General features: G+C 42.3%; 1 protein-coding gene across 1 annotated transcript in view; it reads right to left on the bottom strand.

The window, feature by feature from the left end:
• Positions 1–27,168, bottom strand: part of ptprn2 (protein tyrosine phosphatase receptor type N2) — a 127,066-nt gene that overhangs the window by 42,325 nt on the left and 57,573 nt on the right. The window contains exon 11 of the mRNA XM_086151060.1: positions 5,386–5,450. Within this exon, the coding sequence (XP_086007186.1) occupies positions 5,386–5,450 (65 nt within the window). The remainder of the gene's footprint in view (positions 1–5,385; positions 5,451–27,168) is intronic.

Raw genomic sequence — 27,168 nt, 5'->3', positions numbered from 1 at the left:
AACTGACAAACATTGCCGGCAGGAGACACCCAGTGCTATGAATGAGGCTATCGCTGTTAGCCGGCCAATAAGTGTTGCTACTTCTGCCCAGAGTCAAGAGAGCCATGTATCTCGGCGCCGGTGGATCTCATCTGATCAATCCCAGATGCCGCATTCTCTGCGTAGGATATCGCTAATTCATAAACTCAACGTCTTCGGCACGGGCTGAGGGTGAGCTCTCAATTTACCAGTCAATTTACACTTCAGCGCTCGCCGTGGATACAGTTTTTGATTAATAACTGAAGGAACGCGGCAACTGAAGTGAAGGTCCTACGTGAGACCACTGCTCCGCTGCAATGTTACATTACAGAATGCACCGCTGGCTCGTACATCCCTTCATCCATGTTCGCCACTAGGTATAGAACTTCATCGGGTGATTCCATGAAGCATCTCCAGAAGGACAAGACTCAGCTTGTTGAGGATAAAATCATTGTCTGGTTTATATCAGGGTTAAACTTCAAAAACAATATCAGTTCAAAATCACTAAAGCAACATTGCTGATAATTCCCATAGAGCCCCATTCCGTGGAAAAAATGAGATTAATTGTATTGAGAATAACCCTTTTTAATGTTCAAAAGCCTCTAACTAACTAACTAACTAACTAACTAACTCGTCCACCTGACAGTTTTTTAATCTTGAAGGACACAATGGACTGAACAGATCCCTGCGTTCTAAACAAAAGTATTTTGAAAGAGCCTGTATGGATTTTATTTACGAGACATATGTGCACTGGTGTATGTTTGTCGAGGAATCTGCAAATTCCTGGTAACCTTCTATATTTTATGTATTTCCATTTGAGAAACATTTAGTGATTTAAGTTTACCTCTACATTTTTGTCTGTACCAGATGTGTTAGGACTGCCTAAAAGTCATGGAAATTATTAAAGTGTTGTGTTGTGTTATGTAAGTTACGATGCTTACAAAACAGAAATGCCTGTGAATATAATGACCAGCATTCCACTAAGGTTGAAATGATGTCATTTACATGATATTTTTTAAAAAACATTTTTCCACACCAAAATGGCCTCTTACAAATGACACTTTCATCTCGGGGTTCACAGGACCGATAAGCAAACTCAATCATAAAGAAAAATTTCAGGGAAAAAAAAAACATTCCTCATGAGCGTTCGAGTGTAAAATAGTTTGAAAAATATGTTATTGTCTTTCAGGTCCTTTTTCAAACAGATGTGGCCTTGCAGTAATTGTGGAACAGGATATTGGAAAGCAATCCTTCAAATCCATCACGAGGGGGTCATCATTACACGTGACCTTTCTTGGGAGATGAGTTTGGCCTCGGCGCCCCTGCGTTCGGGTCACTGATAACAGATACCAATGTGGGATTTCGGCCATCAGAGGACGCCGAAGCTCTCCAGCGCTACTGACAATTTGACATATGATGGGATTATGAACTGGTGTTTACTTCAACCCGCATCCACTGAAGCTCCTGGAGGTAATGCACTCTACTACAATGGGGTTTAGCAAGAAGCCACACAAAGCCAGATGCAACACGGTGATGCAAAATACACAAAATGCACAGAATGTTCACCCAAAACCCCTTTCAACATAAATAATGTGTCATAGAAAGTCCCATGAAATTAACAATGTAGACATATACTGTATATTTTGCATGCACATACACTAAATAACGGCGTCGTGCTCAGTGCAGTGATTCCCCGCCCGCCATATGTGATTTACATTTACTGGTCGAATTATCAGTTGACATGCAGCTCAGGGAATTGTGTGCTTAATGAGTGCCTCTTCAAATAAGCAGTTTTCCAGAGTTATCTAGAATATGAAACCACTGTCAAAATGTCAATGAATCTCAATTTAACCAACAGCTCGCTCCCATCGGGACCATCTTGCGCTCAAACCAGCTGAATGTGGTGAATTTGAAAATACGGCAAGTATAAACACAGAGAGCAAGGCAACATTACTGTTTCTCGTTTTGGTGGTTGCTGAACATTAATACTGTTTATGATAAGACAGCTACATTCAAAACTCTTGCAGGCCGCGCATACTTTTTTAAATACATAATTACTGAAACCTCTAAACTGACTTAATATAGTGGCAGACCATGCCTCTATTTTAACAATACAATATTTAAAGTCACACAGTCCTTCTTGAACTTGGCAATTTATTTTCCTTTATCATCACAGACTTTGGCTTGGGTTTAAATTCCCCCCCTCCGCCCCCAGTTTTTCTCTCTGAGTTTAGCTTTCTTGTCATTTCCCATTTTACTTTGAAAAAGTTGCGTCTGGTGGCGACATCCCGTTTCGCCTCCCCTTGTGTTATTGCTTGTTATACTTCCCGCCTGGTCATTGTGTTACCTGTGGGCTAATCAGTCCTTGTCAGCGCCGCCTGTCCCTGGTGTTTCCATCCAATCAGCTCCCCGCCTGCCTCTCTTGTTGTGTAATTAGTTCAGTTTGTTTCACTTCTGTCTTCTGCTTAAGCCCTCTGTTTCCGTAGGTGTGTTTCTCTTTGATCAGAGCCTCCGCGTTTGCACCATTTCGCTTTACCTTTGCTTAAAAAAATATAATTCTCCAACTTCTGCTCCAATGCCAGTCCACATGCTACATAAAAACAAAACAAAACAAAAAAAAAACCCGCACTGCTGTGTGGATATGTTTTACATATCTTATTAACCTTTTTGTATGAAGATAGCTGTGTGTTTTTTTTTTTATGATCTCTGTCAGTCTTAACCGCCGCAATTGCATGCAGGAAAAAAAAAAAAAATGAACACCCTTTCAAAAATATCCTCCTGAGCCTCCCTTTATTCCCTCACTTTTACTCTTCATCCTCCCCTGCCACGCTGTGTCTACAGCTGCCAGCAAAAGGAACCCTTTCGCCTGCCTTGTCACCAGCATGGGGGTGACTCACCAATCCCCTTTTCTGCACGGAGGAAGATGAGTTGGGGGGCGGAGGGTGCTTTGTGGCTTTTGCTATGTGTAATCTGCCAAGCTTTAGTTCCCACATGTTACATATTGTATGCAGCGTCTGATAATAGCATGGATATGTGCTCTTTCAATGTACTCTCAATGCATCAATGAATACAGTCTAAATCTGGACATCTCATCCAGCCTTTACACTTCCTCCCTCAGTTCTTCACACATTTCCGGGACTCATTAATTGGTGCGAGAAGACCTTCACTTGCCACTTTACGAGATTGCGGGGCCTCACTTGGAAGGCTTGGAAGTCATAAATTACCTTGACACTCGGAGAATACGCTACGACCGCGCGCTCGTATTATTTAAGAATAAACAAGTGGTCATATTTTTGTTGCTTCTCCTCTTGAAGAAAACGGACTCGCCGCCGACTTAAAACCAACCCAGCAGATATTGCTCCTCCTATTGATTGATGTCTCCTTCACCCCACTCTGACATTTTGCTTATCCTCGTCTGCATCTACTGCTATTGACGTTCACTCTATCCGGGCATCTCCCTAAGCTGTTTTATCATTTGTCACCTCTTAAATAAAAATGGAAGAAGGGAGTTGTCAGTGATAAGGTCCCAATGATACCAACGCCGATGATGGGTTTATTTGAGCTTACTGTACATGCCGCCACAGGCTGACTAACTTTGCTTAAATTCTCACTTTATGCCTCTTATGGATTCACTGAGCAATTTAGCCGACATAATTCCATTTTTGCCACTAATAAACAAGGTAAAGAAGACCCATTCTGCATCCCCCGGTGTGCAGTCACTCGTAACGGTGGTCAATTCACTGCAATTCTACGGAAAGCGGGCTTTTGGTTTAACACCTTTTAAACTAATGCATTTGAAGAGCCCACTCTACAGGCTCTCCTGTTAAACACTACTATTTTCCACAACTTGCCTTCAACTCTGCACTTCTTGGGAACAAACTGGTGAGATCAACACATCCACATAGCGACGGCGCTAATAAATGTTCTGTGAGAGGCTTTCAGGGGATACACCTTGCCAACTTTTTTTTTTTTTTGGAGTACAGTAAATGCCGTGCTTCCTTAACATGCATTTGTACAAACACAGTCTGGCGCAGATTTTCTCCCCATGAGGTGGAAGACAGATTCCTCACTTCCTCCCTCCCTCTTACCATCCACCCCTACCTCCCTCGCCATCTCTCCTGCAGAGGGGCTATTATTGCAGCTAATTATCTACAAATAGGCCCAATATGACAAACACAACTCTGTACCGGTGCTGGCTAAGCAGAGGAATCAGCCTGAGTGGGAATAAAAGAATGAAAAGTAGCAGGCAAAGACAAAAGTCAATGTGGATCTGAGAAAAAAAAAGCAAAATTTGAACCAGAATAATTGAGAAAGACGTGATGAGGAAACAATATAGAGTAAGATGAGGGAAAATGTGGTGATAAAAACGACATAAAAGGGAGGCAGATGGGCAAAGAAAGGCAGTGACTCAAAAAGGGAGACGGCATACAAGGGAAAATGATCTTGTTTATACAGTGTGTGATGGTTGTTGCCAATGGCAACTGTCCTGCGATGCACAGGCAACATCCATTTAGCTCCCAGCATGCCTCATGATCAGGGCAGCTCAGGGGTCTAAGGCTGTCTGTCTCATTTCCGTAGAGAAACTCATTTACCAGGCAAGCATGGAGGGCTATGACGCATCAATGGGTGCTTGATTAGATCCTTACCTCTGACACATATGAATATTTATCAGCGTCAAATGAATACACATATACTCTCCTTTCATCTGGGCCCTCCTGAGTGTCCTCCTGTTCTCCTCTTCATTTTTTTCCAATGAACATGTCACAGCAGCGTCAGTGCTTCTGACCAAGTAACAGCACTCTGGAAAATCTTGTTATCGGTGCTTTACAGAGGTGATCAACACTTACTTTAGGTTTGAAATTATTTGCTTGATTTTTTTGTCTTTATAGATATATGCATATTATTTTTTCCCATTTTTCATTTGCATTTTTTTTTGACATTATGAAAGCAGCTCTCAGGGATTAGAAGGAAACTGACATCGGGGATGGCAATCCACACTTTTAAAAACATTTCTTGATTTATTTGTCTTGTTTCATATATGTAGAATTTTTTTTTCCCAATTCATAATGTTTTTTCAATGTTTTTTGCCATCGTGAAAGCAGCTCTTAGGGACCGGAAAGAGGCAAACATTGGGGATGGCAACCAAAGAGAAGCGCTTCGAACAAAATGCTACCGGAATCCACGGCAGCCAAATACTACTGTTTGGCTGCACAACGAGGCTGCAGGTGCGACACCGTGCCGAGACGAGTCAATTTCACAATGTAATGCTTGTCACAGGAGCCCGTGTGCAGATGATGCACAACAAAAAACACAAGCGCATCCCAATAGGGTATGGAGACAGAGATAATTTTAGCACATAGGACTTACATCGCTGACACCGGCCTCCAATATCTTCAGGCCTGTCTCCTTCTCCAGCTGCCGCTTCTGTTGGACTGCATGGGAAGACAAAAGGAAAGGAGCCGCTGAATACGGGCAGCGAATGAAAAAGTATCAGATTCTTCAGTTCCCGCGGCAGAACAAATGGTAACTGGAAGTGAAAGTGATGCAATGGATGAAGAAGCATGAGTCAGATGCCAAACAGATCACAGGGAATGGCCAAGGTGGCGCTCAGAGGAAAGATATGTTGCGTGGTTGGGAGGAAGATTCCTAGCTGGGAGCTAATATCCGCAGGATGTAAAATCACACTTTAGTCAAACAGGGAACCTGTAGTTTTTCCATTTTTTCGCAGATGGGGTGATAGAAGGGATGGCGGAGAGCACCGCAACTCGATATTGTTTGCTGCATTTCTCTGCGGTTTAAGACGTTCATAATAAATTCATAAAAGAGAAAATGAAAAAGAAAAAACAACTCAGATCTCGTCCTTTGTATTCATGCTCCATGTAAAACCTAATTGATTCTGCATTTCATACATCGTTTCATTCCTTCTGCTGAAAACGAAATGTAATCATCGGTTGTTTCACTTTTCGCATCGGCTCTCTCTCCGAGCTGCGGTTTAACTAAAGCTACCTGCTTATTCATTTCGATCAATTATTTAAAAAAAAAAAAAGTTATTTTTGTCTACTGTGTTTTAAGGCTAGTCCTTTAGTTTTTCCTCTAAAACGGAGGACATTTTCTGCCTCAAGATGCATCGACATTTTGAATCGCTGCGTTACGACACCTCTTGCCTCCACACACACACACACACACACACACACACACACAAAACAGTACTGCTTGGGTTGATAAAGCAGTGTCCCTGGCTCCGTATTCGGACGGAATAGACCCCGTCCTCTCATCCCGGAGATAAAGAGTACGACATAGACATTTCCCTATGCATTACCCGCGAGTCCCTGCATCCTGTTACATATATACATATATGTTTTTTGCCTGACAAAATGGCGAGTGTACTTCGTCATTGCTATTTGAGATTTTCAACGGACCGAGGTAGACTTGGTTTGAGGCACGGCAACGATGCTACACGGACAGTTAGGAGTTTATTAAAATCATCATCTTCTGGGAACCATAAGTGTCCGTGCTGAATTTAAAATCAATCCGTCAAAGGCCGGGCTCAATATTGATTTGATTTAGTAGTAATATGCCCACTTTTACAAGACGCCATTATTCAAAGAGACAGTAGAGCAGTGACACAAATTCAATGTACAAAAAAAAAAGCATTAAAGAATTTTATTACTGCAAAGATGGCCCTTTAACAAAACCGGGCTGCCTTCGCAGTAATTTTGCAATCAATTGTACCGACAAGTCCACAAGAAATGCGCGATTGTTTGGCTCGCTCTCGCACGGTTCGTCGTCCGTAACGACTGGTCTGCAAAGTTCCCGTCCGGATCAAACCTGCGAACAGGCTGCGTTGATAAGATAAACAAGTTTACCAATAAAAATCCATCCCTACCCTCACACATGTAGTGTCAAATCTCATGACAATTATCAGAAGGCAGATAAAGTGCTTGTAGATTCACAGCACATAATAACCTGAGCACTCTCCTTTGTTCCTGCAGTAATTAATACACCATTGAGTTTGATCCTCAGATCTATTGATCTAATCAAATATGGCATTCTATTTCCAAAAGCTTTGTTCGCGGCAGATATTCTCATGCAAATCCAACCGGAGGGTTGAGGCAACGTTAAATATCCATCCTTCAAGATCACACATACCGCCGACTTGCAACCCCCCCCTCCCCTTCCAACCCGTGCTTGAAATCCCCTTCCACACTTTGATGGAAACATTTACGGCGAAAAACAAAATCAAAGGGGCCTTAATAGATTATGCCAATTTATAAAAGTGAAAGGAAAGAAAAAAAAAAATGAGCATAATTTTAATTGAGTTTGTTAGCATGTGAATGTGATTGGTAATGGGCGAGAAGAAAAACGCGGGAGTTAAATAGAAAAAAAAAAAAAAACTGGTTCTTTAAATCCCATTTCCCAAGATGAAGGCTATGCAAATGACCCCTGAAGAGATGAACCCCACCTCGCACTCCAAATTCGGCAAGGGCCTGTTTAATTAGTATTTTAATCTATCCCAATGATTCCACTCAGTCCACAATGTATGCAGCATTCCATCTAATTAAACATGCTCCTTTTACGATAATCATCCATCTCTCTCTTCCTCTCTCCCCCTTTTCTCGCTCTGGTTATTAAGGAAACATTGATCACCCTATCATCTCATCATGGCAGCAAAGGGGACATCTTATATTTTAGGTGTCTGCCAGGGGTTTCTGACGGATGGCTAAAAGGGAGGATAAAGGGAAGGGGGGTGGAGGCGGTATTCGGAAAGGTCAAATATACATTCAAAGTCGGTTCTACGGCTAAATTAGAATGCCACGTAAGTCAAGTGGGCAGGGAACGAAAAGAAAATCTGACATTAGGGAAAGGAGAAGAGTCTTCAACTGGCATGTCTCCAAGATTAAACTCGTTTTAATTTCATGTTGCCACCCCTGTATTTAGTAACTGACATATTGCCTCTCCGCAGATAGCTACAGTACCTGCTCGCTGCTTTTTTCGGAGGTGGATGGAGGGTGGGGGGGGTAATGAGCAAGGTAATTGGGCCCAGCTGGGCAAGGGCATAGATGGTGGGGGGAACAAGGATGCTAAAAGGTCATATAATGTTTTGGTCCTAATGAGGACCCCTCTGGGGTCACAACACATCATGAATCAAACTACCAAAGATAAGTGTGAAATCAACACAGACGCCCGCGAGTCGCGGAATCGGTTTTGACTGACAAGCTGACATTAACCGTCTTGTGGCGAAACCAAAGAAGCCTGAAGGTCAGTGTTTACTCGCGAATCAAAATGGAGGACTCTCCAATCGACCTGAGCGAAAGGACAACCCCACAACAGCCACTTTAAATGTAAATACAATGTAGTTGCTCAGCTCATTAGCTTGCAACTGGATGTATCTGGGCTGCAGCTCGAATCCAGCCGATGGATTGTTTGTTCTGCCACAGACTGTACAGACAGCCCACTGCATCTCTTTTGGTCACCTCTTATATTAACCTCCCAGTGGAGCTCACTCTCTTTCTCTTTTTCTCAAACACACGCACACACACGCACACACACACACACACAGATTTTGCAAGCTTCAAATTAGCCACCAAATACTCCTGACAGACTGTGGAAAAGAGATGTCAGGTCTCATTTCAGAGGGACTCCTCCAGCCATTTTAATAGGCATTGTCTGAGCCTATCTAGTCTGATCTCTAATATCGAGATCTGATCCCCGCCGCTCATTTGATCTTTTCACTTTCCGAGCCCGACTGAGCCAAATCGTACGATGTCCAAGCCCTGTAAAAGCAACAGTTTTCGCCTGCCTTGCAACGTGTGGTATTTTGATTCGCTTTAAAAACAACAACATGCTTTTCCCTAATGGCAAACAGACACATCGTGCACACATACAAAGAAAGTGCCACGTTAAGGTTAATGTTCAGTTGATTCAATTTCTAACATTCTGCACCGGCTGAAATCACAATTCAACACGATGTCTCCTCTCTCATTTGCTTTCTCTTTTGCCGTCGACTTCTGAGTATTTTGTACAAAAGTGTCAAGAGTCACTCCAAACCGAAACAACACCACTTTATTAGAGCGGACTAAATGTTACCGTGTCGGTCCGAACTGAGGAGCAGAGCTCTCAAAGCCCCACAGAACCAGACTGAGGCTAAAACTACCAGAGATTGATGTGAAAAGCTTATTGTGAACAAACAAAGATTTGAACAGCTTGGACTGAGTCTATTCCCCTACATGATGTAATTCAAAACCAAAATGAAGCACTTCCCCTTTCTACAATATCAACTGTATTTTTCTAGAGCATAGCTTTTCACTTGTACATTTCTACTTCTAAATTACTCCCATAATTCCTGTGTAAAGTCCACTACATTTAGTGCACATATCTATCTGTAAAATCTGTTCATAGCACCCTATCTGTAAATCACCTGCAAATGACTGACATGTGGAATATATCAAATATACACCGCAAATTTATTTATTACTGTATATCTGCACCTGCTGCTCTTTTGCACTCCCGGTTAGATGCTAAACTGCGTTTTGTTGCCCTGGACTCGTACATGTATTATATATTTTGGATCCAACTTAATCTGATATAAATTTCAAGTTAGATGGGATGAGGGTGGTCCGCTAGCACAGCGAGAAGGTCCCCGTTTCAATTTCGACACTTTCTGTGTGGAGTCTCCATGTTCTCCCTGTGTCTGCGTGGGTATCATCCAGGGTTTGCCATTCCCTCCCACAGACCAAAAACATGCAGGTGGTTCACCGGAGACTCCAAAACCGAGTGATTGGTTGTATGTCCCTCTATAATGTGTGCAGGGATAGGCTCCAATCAGAGCTGGATAGATATTGAATGAATGAATATCATGCGTTCTTTTGCTGAAGTATGTCACTTTTTGTGGGTTAAATGGTAATATTAAGTTTAAGGATGCTTTATCAACCAGAAAAGAAAGCTCTGAATGTGAATTTATTACATTTGATTCTCAAATTAGGTCTTCACATAACTTCACCCCCTCCGAATATTTTCAACGGGGACCGAGTCTGCAACCAAGTGACAGATGTCACTGAAAATAAAATTCTCGTGCGTGCATCTGCATGTGCCTGCGCCCCCGACAACTTCAAAAACTAAAGTTGAAAAGTGCTTTGATTTAAATTATAATCACCCCGATGCTGCGTAGCATCAGAGCGTTCACCTAGGCGAACAGAAGGAACTGAAGATGCTTCACAATCTCATCAAGGACTCACTGAAGAGGATGAAAAGGCCATTTCAATCATCAACCTGAGAAATGAGTCCCAAAGATTGTTGGCTCTCCTTGACATCCACACTAATGACTAAAAAAAACCCTTATGCCAATACTACAAAAAATAAGCAAACGTTAATGCTTGACTTTAACGTGACCTTTAAATTGCTCCGTAGCATATGCACTCAACATGATCATCGACTCCGGAATATAATTTGATTAAAACATTGCTTTTCTCCACCATTTGCCCCAAAGTAAATCAACTCGCTGCGGATTTTAACAGCCATTTAGAAATTATGACCGTGAAGTCATCCCGGCTTCGAGTCTTGAATATATACCTTTTCATTTTTTCCGACACATGACACGGAATTGTTATTGTTATACCTGAAAATATATTCCAAGCCGGGAGACAAATCACCCACTGCCGGCTCTGAGCATTCTGTATATCAATAGCGCGCGGGAGCCATTGCTGTCACATAATCATAATGTTGCTTCTTTGGCCAAATGGGGGTATATAGTTGACAAAATGCATATTTCACCAACCTCTGATTGATCTGTTAATATTGAATAACATCCCCCCTCCCTATCTGATCCTCAGGTCTTCTATTCGCCCCTTCCATCTTTCCATCCGTCAAATCCCACCAAACAAAATGAAAGTGTTTATTGCGGAGGAGAGCTTGACGCCCATGCCTCTCCACAGCCGTTAGCCCTATCAGCAGGCAATCGCTCCAATATTAAAGCTGCCATTCCAACCATCACTTTCCCTTTGCACATATGATGGCCGTCTTTACCTATCGGAGGCGAGAGAGGGGGGATGAGGATGCCGGGAGAGAGGGAGGGACGGGGAGGGAAGAGAAGAAGACGCACCCGATTCCCCCGATGGACAAGATGCAAAGGTTTTTTTTTCTTTTTTTCCCACAAAATCAACACAAATAATAATATTGTTCCATAACTTTGTGTACAAACACAAACTCCCTGAGCAGTAGCAAATGAATCACACATATGACACACAATACGACCCCTTTAAATGTGACTCGCTGACAATCACAGGCTGTTGTCACTCTTGTAAGGCTTGCAGGGTTTTTGCCTCTCCTCTCGGACATTAATCACAGAAAATTAAAAAAAAGCCTGTAGGAGACACAAAAATGAAATAAAATAACATTCACACAAGGTCAAACAAACATTTCTAACCTGTCTGGTGACATTATTGCACAGTGTAACGCTTAAAAAAAAAGTGTAGTGTGCGTTTGAGAATAATAGGTTATCCACACATTAGGTCTGACAATAGAGAAGCAACAGATAGATTTCAAAGATAGGTTTTAAATATCACAGCATCCAACTGTTAAAGAGAACACTGCGCCGCCGACATGCAGCTAAACAATGGCGGAATTAAATTAGCCAGAGCTGATATGTGCTCCGATGCGAACGTATCATTTCTTATTCTTTTAATATGTGCTCTATTGTTTGGTACGAAACATGAAAGGAAAAGAAAGGGTTGATTTTACAGATCGTCATCATATGGTTTCAGTTTTGGGGGGATAAATAGGAAAAACCCTGTAAATATCTGCCAAAACTAAAGCGTCTTAAAGCAATATGAGATGAAGGTAACGGGATTCCCGCATCCGAGGTAGATTTCTAGCTAAAACATCTTTCCATTTAACAGCTGCAACAAGATTGACATCATTTGACTTTTGAGAAAACCCTCCATAGATCTCCTAGACTTATTCTTTTCTTGAAGACATTTCATCCGAGAGGCTCTTTCAGTTCTATCAGATCGTGGGGAGTTTCCAATAAGTACAGTAACCGCCATGGTTCGGTGATGGTCCAAGTTAAGAGGTTCTGTCATGTGAACAAGCAAGATATTTTGCCGAAACTACGTATGACGACATCGCCACGTGTACGAAGGTACCGATTTCTGGAACTCATTCATACCTTTGCTCTCCAAACAACACAAGCCCAACGGCCGCAACGACATTTAACAACAATTTGCCATGATGTGCATGACTGAGAACCATCTATAGACCTGTTTCTTCGTCTGTTTCAGTAGAATAATTGAAAAGGTCTGCGTTCAGGGCTTATTTACAGACCTATAACTAAGTAAAGAGTCCTGTTAGAACATTGTCGCTGTTAGCAGCCATTTTTGCTGAAGTATAAGCCATCTGCTAGGTACTGTGGTACTAACTGCGCCCGGCCCCCCCAACAGAAATTGCGATTTTCCGTCATGACAGTTTGTATATTACACCCTCTTGCTGTCGTAATTAGTCCGCCGTTGAAAAAAAACGCTTGAATAATAGCTTGCATTGAATTGCAAAACAAGATATTTCATCAAACGAATGAATGCAGGGAGGTCGGGAGGCAGAGGAGAGGGGTCGTCCACCCGACACTGAGCCACAACACACCGAAACCCGAATCCTTCAGCTCGGGGAAATTAAGGAACGAGGTGACACTTGACTGCTAAAGTGGACAGATACAGTATCAAAGTCCCGCATTTTATCGTTCCTATTGAAATTGAAAGGTTGATGGACTTGAAGCGCAAGTGCTTGAAATACCACCAACGGCTCTTTTTCTTCACTCTCTGCTTTCGACAAGTCAGTTAGCTCTCCTGCTAAAAGTATCATGGGGACAGATTTAGACTTGTCGCATTTCTCAGCAGGTCCCTGGCTGAGATGCTGAATGGTTACATGCCTCTAGATGTGGCCCTGTGATTGACTGCCCACCGGTCTGGGGTGAACCCACTTCTCCTCCAAATAATGACTAGAACCAGCTGGAATAAATGAACATGACTTCACTTATTGACTATTCAGCCGATGAAGTAACAGTATAAATCCAGGAGTACAATAACAAAATTAAAAAGCTGAAATACATCGGCTATTATTTTGATTTTGAAGTGTTTCTAAGATAAATTCCAATCGGTGTGACTGAACCCACTCGTTAAACACTTGTTACGAGCAAATAACTGGCATGTCAGTTAGATAAATCCATTTTTGAAAGAGGACACAAACCATAAATTGCGTTTCATTCATTTCTCTGTCCGTTGTTTCTGCACCAATTGATGCATCCTGCAACGGCACTGCGGTTCTTGATTCATAAACCCTTGAATACCTTGAATATCTATGATCACACAGGAAATTTAATTTGATCCGAGTTGGATTTAATCCCCTGAAAAGTATGGAGTTACAATGGAGAGCAAAACCTCTTCTCTTTCTCAGCGACTTGACAATACCGGTGACATCATTAAAACTGTAATGTCCAATCAGCAGTGCCAATCATACATCACTATGTCTTTCACATGGTAGAACCATGCTGTTAGCAGCAGGGTTCCTGGCTGGCCGGCTATTTATTCACTCTGATCGATTGTAGATAAGGCAACAGCGCTCCCTCAACCAACCAACTGCTGTTATTCAGCCCACTCAAACCTTTGCTCTGAATGCAGCATCTCAACTCTCGCCGGAGCGAAATGCTTTCTTTAAGATGGCGAAAGTTGTTGTTTTTTTTTTTTTTTTCTCTCGCACTAACCGACAAAAGTTGGAGGAGACGATTTACCACAGCAATAGCTGCCGTGGCGCAATTAGCATGCACCTTGTGTCCACGGCAGACCAGGCCTCTGATATCAAACATATTACAGGCCCCTTCCTTTTTCAAAGCAAACACACATGACACTTTTATAATTGCATCCTCGCTTATTAGGAGGTCTTCTCAACGATAGCTGAATAATATACCTGGATGAGCGCTTGCCTCTACCGCACATGTGGAAAGTCAGATAGACACACACACACACAAATACTGTCTCAGACACACACACACACACACACACATAATATCTGTTTCTTTCCCGCTTGCTTGATTAATAGATTGTGGCTGCTCTGACACTCTGTGTAGAATAGGCATTTTGGCTTTGATAGGTGCTGACACCAATTCTTCACAGACGGCGGGAGATTGTGGGAACAGAGGCAGCGCCGGCAAATGACTTGGATTGCAGGCACCTCCAGATGTAGTAGAAACCCCACGGATGTCAGTCTGCATTCTCACCGGGACACATTTGCTGTGTTTACGCTCCTTTTCAGAGATGACATTCTGCAGATGTGTGACATATGCAGTGTAAATTACATGTGACAATCGCTCAAAAAGAGGAGATAGGTTTGCGAGTAACAATGAGTGATGAGATAAACTATGCATATCTAAAATAATCATGGCCATTGAGAGTCTGGCAGGCTGCAGAGCAGCACTGTGTCTGGATGACCTTTACCAATAACACTAGCAGGACGGCCCGGCTGTCAGTAGAACATTACAGAACAGACTCCTGTGTTTCCGGGATAAAAACAAACAAAAAAAAAAAACATTCTCAGCAGGCTAAACCCTCAGATGCTCCAAAGTCGCATCCCTTCCTCTTGGTTGAATTGCTCGCCAACTTCTCATTTTAGCTGTGGGGTATGTATGACCTGAAATGACACAGATCGTGTTTTCATAGAACATCGGCTTGAGAGACAATGACTTGAAAAACGTTTCGATACTCACAAGTAATTTATTCATAGTTTGAATTTCCGCTTGCTTTAAATAATACTGTATATCCAAATAAACTGGAGCGTTTTATCTGAAGATAATTATCCTTCTGTATGGAAAAACAAGGCATTCACAGCGAACGAGCTCCAGCAGTCTTGACATCGCCGCTGGAGTCACGTCATGCTTTTTTAATGACAATGACTCAAATGAGTCCCTGCAATTCCTGCTAGCAAATTAATTGATCTCACTGCCATGGATGTAATTTTGTCAGATTCCAAATAATCTAGGTGACAAAATTGCGCAAATATATCTCTTTTATACCTTTTTGCGATAAAATGGATACAAAAAATGGCATGTGTTGATTTCATTTTGATATTATATGAAAATCACACAAGTGTAATTTGACAGAATGGATGGAAGATTTGGAACAGGAAAATAAGAAGTGATATTTCAATGTTAAAAAAAAAAAAAATGTGTCTTTAAATTGCAAAGCAATCAAAGTACAAGGGAGTGGAAATCAACCCGAGACTGCATTATGAGGCATGAATGAGAGGTTGAATTATTATAAATTAGGGTGGCTACTTGCATGTCTCTTTATGATGTTTAGATGAGAGCAAATAATTACCGGTGATACATTTTTAAAGGAAAAAAAGAGTGTATGGTTGCATATCTTTTTATGATGTGAATGACAGAGTGAGTGTTTGTATTTCTCTATATGTGGCCCTGCGATGGACTGGACCGCGGTCCAGGCTGAACCCCAACTCTCGCTCAATGACAGCTGCTCAAGCCTCCCTGTGACCCTGAATGTAGTTTAAGCCATTTTGATAATGAATGAATGAATGAATAGATGAAAGAGTGAAAGCAACCTGAAAATCAGTGTTCAACTATCACTGTTTTTCCCTTCCTGGTCTAGAGTCGTGTACAGTATAGTTGAGCAAACGGAAGATGTGATACTCAGTGGTAGCAAACACAAAGATTGAAGATATTACTCAGGAGCCTTTTTTCTGGTAAAATTCACACCTCGGTGATTAAGGATTCTGACTTTATGTAAAAGACTCTTCCTTTTTTTCCCATTAAAGTGTGTGATGCAAGATAAACACATCTGGAAGGCTGCCATCATGTGAAGACAGCCTACTGGGGAAATGCTGTGTGGTGGAAGTGACACACACACACACACACACACACACACACACACACACACAAACACACGCAGCATCCCCACTGAGGGAACTCTGATAGAGGCAGCCCTACCTGTCACTGTGGCAGCAATTATCCTGCAGGCTCTTTCCACGGACCATCTCCTACAAGTCTTCGCATTATGAAGCACACCACTGAGCAGATGCATACTGAGAATGCACACTGGTGCACGGGAGGACGCGGCGTACACCCACGTGCACACAAACCGTAAAAAAACTCGCCGACACACGAGCGTAAATTGCACGAAATGTGCTTTTCATCCACAATTCACTCGCTGCAAGCTAATGGCTGGAATGAATGGTAATGATGTGTCGGTGCAGACATCCTGCTCAGGCCAGGGGAGAAACGCATCATTATGAGGATGTAAGCAAGAGTGTACACACACATTTTCTGCAACAAATACAGATAAATGATCATGGATAGGCTAAGATGTCCACTAATACACACATTCGGTGACCTAAATAAATCAATATACACACTAAAGGTGTCATAAGTCAGAGTTCTGAAGATGTAGCGGGTGGCATTAGCGCCAAACGAGGATGTGTGCTCCGCCGAGTCAGAGGTAATACGTCTCGGATCAAAAAGCAGACATGCTCGGGAGCACAGGGTTTCCCTTTTGGCAGCGGGGAAGTCTTCCCGAGAAAGCAATTGATCTGTTTCACGCGGGTTCACCGGAGCTCCAATCCAAAGTCCGGCACGAGTCCCGGAAACAGGTCGACTGTACGGAGCTGTGAAGGGTGATTTCGAAGAAAGGGCGGGGTGGGAGTGGGGGGGGGAGCAAGTGTGACCTCATTACTGAAGATTTGTTCCGACTGTCATTAGGAATCACAAACGCCATCACTCATGTCAGGAATATAAGATCGAGGTGGAGAGACAGGGTGGGGTGAAGGGGGGGGGGGTTAAGGGGTCTGACAGTAATCAAGTAGATGCTGATCTGAAAGAAGTCTTACATCAATCCACAGTGGACATGGGAGATGCGAACAGAGGCTTCGTGTATTTCTGTGAGCAAGTTGGAAATAGATTTGTAATGGGAAGTACCGAACTGCCACCCTGACGGCATCCCAACTAGTTAGTCGTGAAACACAAATACGACATTAACCGTCTATGAAATGTGGTTTACAAGGAAATAAATGAATGTCAAAGTGACGCCTGCTGCAAATCAACCGGCAGCGTTTCTAGTTCGAGTTGTTTGGCAAGAGCACACGACACTGTGCACGCTGGCTAACATTGGGGGAACATTTTGAAAATATAGTGGGGAAAAATAATAAAACTAGTGGCAATCAATATGGATAATCGATGATCTAGACGAACTGGTCAAGAATACTCTTGACATAAAGTGTGTAAAAAGACCTGGTCTAATGTCATCATGTTGCTGTCGCAAATGATAAAAAGTTAATATTAACGCACATGCAGGCAAATGGTTTTCTAACAACCCATTTCCACTACTGGCTGAGTTCTGGATTAATCTTTATAATCTTAAAATGGTCGGTGAAATCAAAACATGTTCGTCATTGCAAAGAGAAATCGGTTTCTTTTCAACTGAAAATGCTCATTTTTTGTCATTTTCCCTGAAAACTGAAATAATAATAACTTTCAGTCACACTTCCAATCCATGTAATGTTTGCGCTCATAGGCACTGCTCTAGTTTTTTTTTTCATTTTTTTATTTTTTTACACAGGTTTTATTTTACTTTGCTGCGTGTTTCACATGAAAAAAAACTGAACACTTGCTGTCGGTCGCCTTTTGCAAAACCAATTTCGACCGGTGGAGCTCCTCAAACACAGCCCACAGATGTTCACACAGCGGACTGGACCGCTTTCAGAGCGAGTCGGGGGGATCAATTCACCCACCGCTGCCTTTCTCTCTCCGTCTCTGTGAAGCATTCCCGGCTTCTCCTCCAACTGCAGTGCTAATCTCAACGTGGTGCCTTCCTGTGTACAGCTGGGGAGCGGTGGGTGTAAAATGAAAGTGTAACACAACAGTTTCACTCAGGTGTCAAAATGAGAAATATGACATTTCCCTTCCGAGATTTTATTAGTTCTGATATCATTTTGTATTCCGGCAGCCTCAGTGTCACCGGGCTCTCTTTTATTAGTATTTTGCTTCGGGATAAAACGTGATAATCATTATTATATGTCTATAGCAGAGCTGCTGTGACTGCCATGATAAAAAAAAAAAAGAAAAAAAAAAAAAAACATCCAGCATGGGGCGGGGGTGGTGGAATAAATCAAAATACACACTTTGACAGATGTGTTGCCTCTTGTATAGGTTCCTCTACTCTCAATCAATCCCACTGCAGTCTCTCAAATAATGCCTTTTCTAAGTTAGGGAGCGATTCAGAATCGCAGTGTGATGATTAAATGTGCACACAAACTACTTTTCGCTTTAAAACTGCAGAATATGGCTATATGTTCCAAACTCTCCTGCGACTGGAGTCTGGAGTAGTCGGAGGGACGACGTAAGCACACCTCCCTGTCTTTTGAAGGACACCTGTTGGGCTGCACGGCTCATCTCCTCCTCATTTAGCCGTCTGTCTGGGCTCCTTGGGGCTGATTACCAGGAAGATCTGATTCCAGTTGCACTGCTTATCAGTCTAATTAGAGCCCCTGGCAGGTGACTTGAAGGAAGTTGTGTGTCTCGTGGATGTTCAGGCGCAGCAATTTGTATCGTCGCGGTAGCTGTTCGGCGTTACACCGAGGTGCAAGACAGGCACGACGATGTAGAGTAAGAAAAAAAGGATATTAAGGAGGGCGCGCTGAGCATTCTTAGCAGATATATATCTATAAATATATATATATATTTTTTTTTTTCAAAGGAAACCGACAAAGTAACTGCAAATGTTAACATGCAGTCAAAAGAGTGCGGTGACATCTTGAATAACACTGGTGTAAAGTATCTTTAAATTCGAGATATATTGAAACGATGTCCCTGGGTTACGGCTACGGCGCTGTTGAGGCTGCTTGAACGGGTGAGGAGGAAATAAAAACCTGATTCATTGTCCGAAAAAAAGATGAGAAATGAAGGACGGGAAAAGTGAGAGGCGAAGCAGTATTGGGGATGATATTGAGAGGAGTTAAAGACCAAGGGAAAATGAACAGAAGGCGGACAAGTTTTCAGGTAGTGCATCAGTCACCGGTAAAAGGTCACGAGTCTGCTGTTCACACATCCAGGTGCTAATGTAACACCTCTCACACCCTCCCCGGCTGCCTGCAGCTCGGTGGGCAGAGACTGTTGTTTGTGTGAGAATAATGTGCCGTAATCCCCCTACTCAGATGTGGCCTTAACAGAGGTAATTGGACTTGGAGTGTGTGGAAGCCCGCAGCTAGACAAACATGCACAAAGTGGCACAGACAGGACACATAGACACAAACAGAGTGTTCTGATTTTTAAATGACAATTAAATGGTGATATTCTAGTATACGCGCACATTTTGCCCATCGTTTTGTCTACCATGCATACAGTCCATTTAAAAGTTTGTCTAAAACTATGTGAGTTATCGGCAGTTTATTGTCAGTCAAAGTGCTTTTCTGTTCCACATATAGTCATGCCGCATTTTAGTCGGAAGAAAATTCCCCTTTCTTTACCTTCGGTGACTGAAAGACCTTCAAATGTAATAATATTCATTAAATGCTATGCTTTCTGGGAGCGGGTAAAAATACAAGATGGAGCATTAAAAGTTCAAGATTATTATTCTTTTCAGGTTTTGGGTTCATATTCATAATGACTGAAAACCTTTCCTTCGGATGTGGAGTTGGGACGAAGCAAGCCTTACTTTAAATCAATAACATGTCCTGTTAACTGATTCATACAGCAACCCTACTTCAAGGTTCAGACCGTTCCATATCGCTCCATACACTCGAATTTAAAGCTTGCATTCTTCATCTGAGCGTGCATCAACAACATCAACCACTTTTTTTCCCCCGCTCTTAATGGGATTTGGAGGAATTACAATTCGGCAGCCCTCATCCTCATTATACAAGACAGTGTATTGTTCATCAAACATGCTGATAGCTGCCAACATTAGCAGTTAGATAAAAACATAACAAACAAAATGAATGCTGTGCTAAATCAAGGCTAATGCATTGGTACAAGTATGCAAGCATCAAAATATGCTTGAAAAAAATACTGAAGGATGGAATATCAGTCAAGTACAGTTTGTTACAATCAAGCTGGCGTCAAGTGAGCCATTAAATGACTGCAAATGCAAAATATTAGCATCATGCATGACAAATTCATTATATGGCACCATGGCAGCACAGAGGTTAGCACTTCTTGACACCTAGAAGATCCCCAGTTCTAGAACAATATCATATAATTCTAATAATTATATATAATTATTAATAATAATTTAACTATCATGATCATTAAAATCACGATATGTAAAACCATGAACATATCTCTGAATGGTGGAATAAACTGGTGATCGCAGACAAGATGTCTATGACAAGGACGTGTGAGCGCTCACGTCCTCAGAATATCCAAGGGCAAACCACAATTGACCCTTGACCTCGCAATTCACACACGCTCTATTTGGACTGAATTAGCAAATGTTAATTTGCAAAGTTTACATTTCCGCTGCATCGTTCAGTCGCTGCCCTTTATTGTACTGTTATTTCTATATCTATATTATGTCCTCACTAACTTACTTTTGTGTCTTTTATGTTACTAAAATGTTGCGCTCGCTGCTTGGGGCAAGGTAAGACTTTCATTGTGCAGAGAAATGCTTGAACAATAAACACACTTGACTCCTTGAACAGGGCAAACACGTTTTCAGTATTTGGTCGCATAAAGACTGAAGCATTGTGTTTACCGATACGAAAAACCTTGACTTTCAAGATGTTAATATTTTATTCCGAGTGGCGATCATGACATGTGACATTAGTGAGGTGTAATAAGTATATACTATTAAGCATTGCGAGGAAATTGTTTTCCGGCTCAATGCAATACTGCAAACAGGTTCAGTGTTTTAGTGCTGTATGATTTTATTTCGTTATATAAATGGCTTTTTGTCCTCCAAAGAGTGATGAACTCACACAGGTAACTTAATGAACTACAGCTACTTAAGCTGATAACATGCTGTAATCCTACGGGAACGGCTGTCTCTTATGCCAACAAAACTGATGGCCCAAGGGCAAAAAAAAATCTACTTTTGCGAGTAGCATTGTGAAAATTAAGAAAAAAAAAAAAACTATGACAAAGCAGAAACTATTTTTTTTTCCAAAGAGCATAAAAGCTGTGTGAATAATAATAAAAAAAAAAAAACATTTTCCAAGGGATGATATAGCTGTGGGTATTTAGACACTCACTACTTTTTGCTTGAAGAATTTTTTTCTTTTTCTTTTTTTTTTTCCTCTTTTGTGGCATCCCAAGTCAATCTGAGCTGGATATTGGATTTAAATTGAAAGCCGGTGTCCGTTAAAGAGAGGTTTGTGATAGAGATGAGTTATCACCTCCACAGAGAGACTTGTGAAAAACAGTGCTCCCCCTCCTGCAGCCGTCCAGCCTGATGTATACGGGCCACTGACCCATGACAGTCAGCCGGTATGGATTTAAGAGGAGACAGAGGGAAAAGCATCAAAGCTAAACAGAGAGAGTCAGTCAAGAGTCCAGGGAGCGACATTCCTCCTATCCATACTTTATTATCTTCTCGTATATCGTCTTTCTTTCAGGCGGCTGAATGCAGGGATATTCCTTTTTTCATGAGTTTGTTTGACCAATCACGCCTCTTTTTTTGCAGCATCTCCATCACGCTGGGTTTTATTAAGGCAGAGCCTCAGCATTCAGCTGTGTGGGAACATCTTTTGAACGTTAAAACTCGATTTGGATCTCATTTGCTGTGTGCTGCTGGACACGTCGGTCCGGGCATATGCATGGCGTATCCCGTTCATATGTCCGGACCGACACACCCACGCGTCTCCATAAAGGAGGACCAAATGGCTGACTCTTGACCATAACTCCCGTTAATAACTTCTTATGCCCTACCAAGATTTTCATACAGGTAAATGGGGTCTACACACACGCACACATATAAACAGCTATAGAGAGATACACAAAGGAAGAGGAAATTGAACATCTGTCTTTTTTTCTTTTAAGCCTGTGCCAAAGAAAGCTGGTGCTGCACCTGGACATGAATTATAGAGAGGCACTTGGATGAGGGGGATGGAGGACAGAGCGAGAGGAGGAAGACAGGTGAATGAAAATGAGGGGGACACAGTGGATTTAGCATCTCCCCCCCCATCTGGAGACTGTCATCGGGTGTTTTCGGCGGGTCAACACGACGACAACGGGAGCCAATGAGGAACGGTGCTCCCCAACACTACATGTTGTGCAAACTGTAATTTTTCTTTAACAAAATAATAATTAGGGAATAAATTAATTTCAAATGACATCAAAACAGAAAGCTGGTTTTGCATGTTTTATTGAAAACGGCCCTCAAATTCTGCACTACGCTGCACAGACAGCTGTAATCCTTCAGGAAAAAAAAAATTATACTCAAAGAAGAACTACAAAAGCAAATAGAGCTTTGAAGATGGAAAGCCAGAAATGTCACCCACCCGCTTTGAAGCTCCCTGCCTCCCTTTGTTTCTCTACACTTGTAGCTCACGAAATCACTGGCAGAGCACATTGCATTCAGGGGCCAATTAAGTGCAGAGGCACCATTAGGAGTACAACAAAACACACACATACAAACACATGTTCTTAAAGTGATATGCTGGAGAAATGCATGCACAAACACACACACCAAACACCATACACCACACACACACACAACCTGAGAATGCTACATCACTGAGGAAATGGTCATCTATTTCTGTTTTAAATAAACCTTGTGTTTGAAACGGCTTGTCACAGCATGGTGTTGCTACTTGGAAGCATATTGCTGTATCCGCTTCCTGAGCCTTGCCCTCCTCATTTGAATGTTTTTCTTTTCTTGAAACTAACAATGTGTATTAAGTTTTGTTGACAGACTCTGAGTTTCTGTGGTTGCTTTGTGGGCTTAACTTCTTCTGACTAATGTCCAAAAAATAAAGGTGTTGCAAAGCAAAAAAAATAAAAATAAATAAAAGATGATCATTCATCTCTCACGATGCAGGTCCATAGTTCAAAAATATCTCACAAAAAAAAAAAAAAAATCACTAACAAATGGGACAGTCTTTCACAATAAATGACTATACGGAGAGTAGAGGCCATATCACTTTGCAGCTCTTCTTTTAGGTTGTAATGGGAGAAAGTGAATCAAAGCAGGATAGTTTAACAAGAAGATGGTGACAAATCTTATGAAAAAAAAAATTATGTTTGAAGTTGCTTTCATTAAATGCGGCTCATCTTTGGGAAAATGTGTGTTAGACTAACAGCGCAACCAAATCTGGACGAACGCTCTTTATTTATCCATAGGATCTGCTGTACATTAAAGGCACTTTCTTTCTCCTCATGGTGCTTCTTTCTGCCAGGTGATCTTACTCTTACTGTGAGGAAATCACAGGGTATATTTTTAGCGCTAATAAAACAAGGCAGAAACCTGAAAAGATGTGTGCAATCACCGCTTACGAATCTGTTAATTTTTAGCTGCAGTCGTTTTTAAAGTAATAGATGATGTACCTGCAGCACTTAAAAGTAAACTATCATTGTTCCGTTGTGTGTAGGAAACTCTGATGTGAAGGTTAGGATGGAATGTAAAGTCAACTTCTCTGTAAGTTCAAAGTTTTTCACAGTTTAGAGATTTTTTTTCTTTCATTTTTTTTTTTTTTTACCAGCACGGCACAACAGGGAATGTTCATATTTTGATAATACTTGCCCTTTGTTGCAACATGACTCATGCCAGGAGACGGAAGGAAGCTAATTTACATAGCTGTTTGTATCAGCTCATAAAGTAGCACCCATCAAGAAAACACACGGCTGTGCGCACAACAAACACGATGTACAAGTACCTGCTGCTTTCAACATCAAGAGAGCCATCAGCACTTGGTCTCCCACTTGGAATAGCATTTACTGTCATTGCAGCCGGGAAGATGAAGGGAGGACGGGAAGCGGGGACGAGGGGGCGAAGGGGTCAGATGGAGCATAAAGGAAAAGGGGAATTGGTGGAGGTAGGTTGGATTTTTCCACCCAAAACTTGGCTTTCATCCACCACACTGAGCGCCTTTCCACCATCCCTGTGCTCTGAAAGCCTGCCTGGTCAAACAGGCTTCAACACCGGATTTGGTGTTTTCAGGCATTCTTAAGAATAACCTCGGAAAAACAAAACAAAGCTCTTAATTGCAAAATTCGCAAAACGGGACGTGAGTGAGGCATTCTGTGAACCGTATGCTGACAGAAAATGCGCTGTTTGCCAAAAGGGAGGGTCAACACTTTAGCTTATATTCAGACAACAGTTGAAGCGTTTGGACTGTCATGGAAATGAACCCATGAGCCTGCTTGGACTGGGGTATTATATGGACAAGTGCTTCAATCGTGTATATCCTGCTACCAGCTATTCACTCTTTCATTCACATATCATGTAGATATACAACCATTCGTCCTGTCATTCACACGTTTTGACAATTTAGGGCCTTCAATGAACACCCTGCATACTTTTGGACTGTGGGAGGGCATAGACGGCACACCAAAAGTCCTCCAGTCAGAATCAGACCAAGGAGTTTCTTGCCTTCTTACCTTCTTGAAGCAGACGCGCCAACCACTGCACCACCGTTCTGCCCCCTTGATGAATATAGAGGACATAAATCAAGGCCCGGGTTAACAACAACCGCCTTTGGTACCGATGACCTGCAGGGCAGCAGTGGAAATTGGGCAACTGCAGGTGAAAGAAGGAGAGGAGGAAGGTGTGTTTGGTAGCAGAGAGAGAAGAGGAAAGGTAAGAGTCTGGGACTGAGAGTAGGGACTTTTAATATTGGGACGATGACAGGAAAAGGTTGGTAGACATGATGCAGAGAAAGAAGGTGGCTATGTCCAGGGGACCAGGTGGAAAGGTAATAAGGCTAGAAGCTTAGGAGCAGGCTTTAAGCTGTACTATCATGGTGATGACAGAAAGAGAAATTGAGTAGGAGTTATTTTGAAGGAGGAGATTGTTAGGAATGTTCTGGAGGTGAAAAGAATGTCAGATAGACTTATGAGTCTGAAACTGGAAATTGAAGGTGTGATGCTCAATACTGTCAGTGGCTATGCCCCCTAGGTGGGATGTGAGTTTGAGAAGAAGGAGAAGTTCTGGAATGAGTTAGACGAAGTGATGCAGAATATCCCCGGAGATGAGAGAGTGGTCATTTGTGCAGACTTCGATGGGCATGTTGGTGCAGGGAATAGATGGGATGAAGAAGTGATGGGCAGATTTGGTATACAGGATAGGAACACAGAGGGATGGATGGTGGTAAACTTTGCAAAAAGGATGGAAATGGCTGTAGAGTACAGTTTTTTTTCCAGAAACGACAGAAACATAGGGTAGGTTATAAGAGCGGAGGTAGGAGCACGCTGGTAGACTTCATCTTGTATAGACAAGGTAACCTGAAAGAGATCAGTGACTGCAAAGTAGCTGTAGGTGAGAGTGTAGCCAGACAGCATAGGATGGTGGTTTGTAAAATGACTCTAGCAATAAGGAAGATCAAGAGGGCAAAGTCAGAGCAGAAAACAAAGTGGTGGAAGCTGTAAAGGGAGAAATGCTGTATGGTTTTCAGGGTGGAGTTGAGAAAGGCTCTGGGTGGTCATGGAGGGCTTCAAGATAATTGGACTACTACAGCTAATGTTGTCTGGGCGACAGATAGGAGAGTACTTGGTATATCATCTGGAAGTAAAATAGATCAGGAGACTTGGTGGAATGAGGACGTGCAGGAGTATATACAGAGGAATCGGTTAGCAAAGAAGAGAACTCTGGAATTGTACCAGGAAGTCTGGAGTGGCAAAGAAGTATGTTAGACTGGTGCAGGACATGTATGCTCGCTGTGACAGTGGTGAGGTATGCTGTAGGGGTAACAGAGAAGTTCAAGGCAGAAGTGGGACTCCATCAGGGATCAGCTCTGAGCCCCTTCTTGTTTGCAGGGGTGATGAACAGGCTGACAGATGAGGCTAGACAGGAATCTCCATGGAACATGATGTTTGCAGATGACATTGTGATCTGTAGTCAGAGCAGAGAACAGGTGGAAGAAAATCTAGAGAGGTTGAGGTATGCGCTGGAAAGCAGGCAAGACAGAGTATATATGTGTGAATAAGAGGAGCTCGGGTGGAACGGTGAGGCTCCAGGGAGTGGAGATCAAGAAGTTGGAGGATTTCAGGTACTTGGGGTCAATAGTCCAGAGCAGTGGAGCGTGTGGAAAAGAGGTGAAGAGATGGGTTCAAGCAGGCTGGAATGGGTAGAGAAAAGTGTCAGAGGTACTATGCGATACAGGACTACCAGCCAGAATGAAAGGAAAGGTGTGAGCCATCAAGACAATGGTGAGACCAGCGATGCTTTATGGACATTTACAATGACAAAAAGACAGCAAGAGCTCGAGATCACAGAGATGAAGATGCTAAGGTTCTCTTTGGGAGTGACCAGGATGGATAGGATCAGGAATGAGTCTATCAGAGGAACAGCACATGTTAGGTGTTTTGGAGAATCCAGACTGAGATGGTTCGGTCATGTGCAGAGGAGGGATAGTGAATATGCTGGTAGACGGATGCTGGTATTGGGGCTGCCAGGCAGGAGGTCTTGAGGAAGACCAAAGAGAACATTTATGGACGTAGTGAGAGAGGATATGAAGGTAGCTGGTGTGAGAGGAGGATACGGAGAATAGGGTTAGATGGAGAAGGTTGATTAACTGTGGCCACCCCTGAAGGGAAACGCCGAAAGGAGAAGAAGAAGAAGCAGACTGCTATCTCTTCATTATGAAAAATTGAAGTAGAATTCTCGTAATCCTTGATGAAATTAATGTTTTTCCTGTCGTGTTGATAAGCCCCTGTGAATCAGCGATTGTGTAATTCTTTGAGATGGAGCCTCAGTGGTTACAGCTGATGGTCAAGTGGAAAATAACTGTAAAAAACAGAATTCCGACCGGTAAATATGCACACTTGGAAATTCTATAAGGTCAGCAAGTACAAGGCTTTGCTACTTTAATCAAGTCTCTGTGTTAGGCTTAAATTGCGGAGGCATATAGAACAAGTAAATGACTTTAAAATTAATTGCAGCCAACAGGAAAAAAAAAACTAATCCAGGAGGACTGGATCAGTGGGAGGGTGGGGTGACATTGCGGGAGCCG

This window comes from Fistularia commersonii, chromosome 8 (assembly GCF_037954325.1).
Source record: "Fistularia commersonii isolate RoL2024-O1a breed Wild chromosome 8, RoL_Fcom_v1.0, whole genome shotgun sequence".
In the NCBI taxonomy this organism is placed as follows: domain Eukaryota; kingdom Metazoa; phylum Chordata; class Actinopteri; order Syngnathiformes; family Fistulariidae; genus Fistularia; species Fistularia commersonii.
This window is presented reverse-complemented; position numbering and strand designations above follow the sequence as displayed.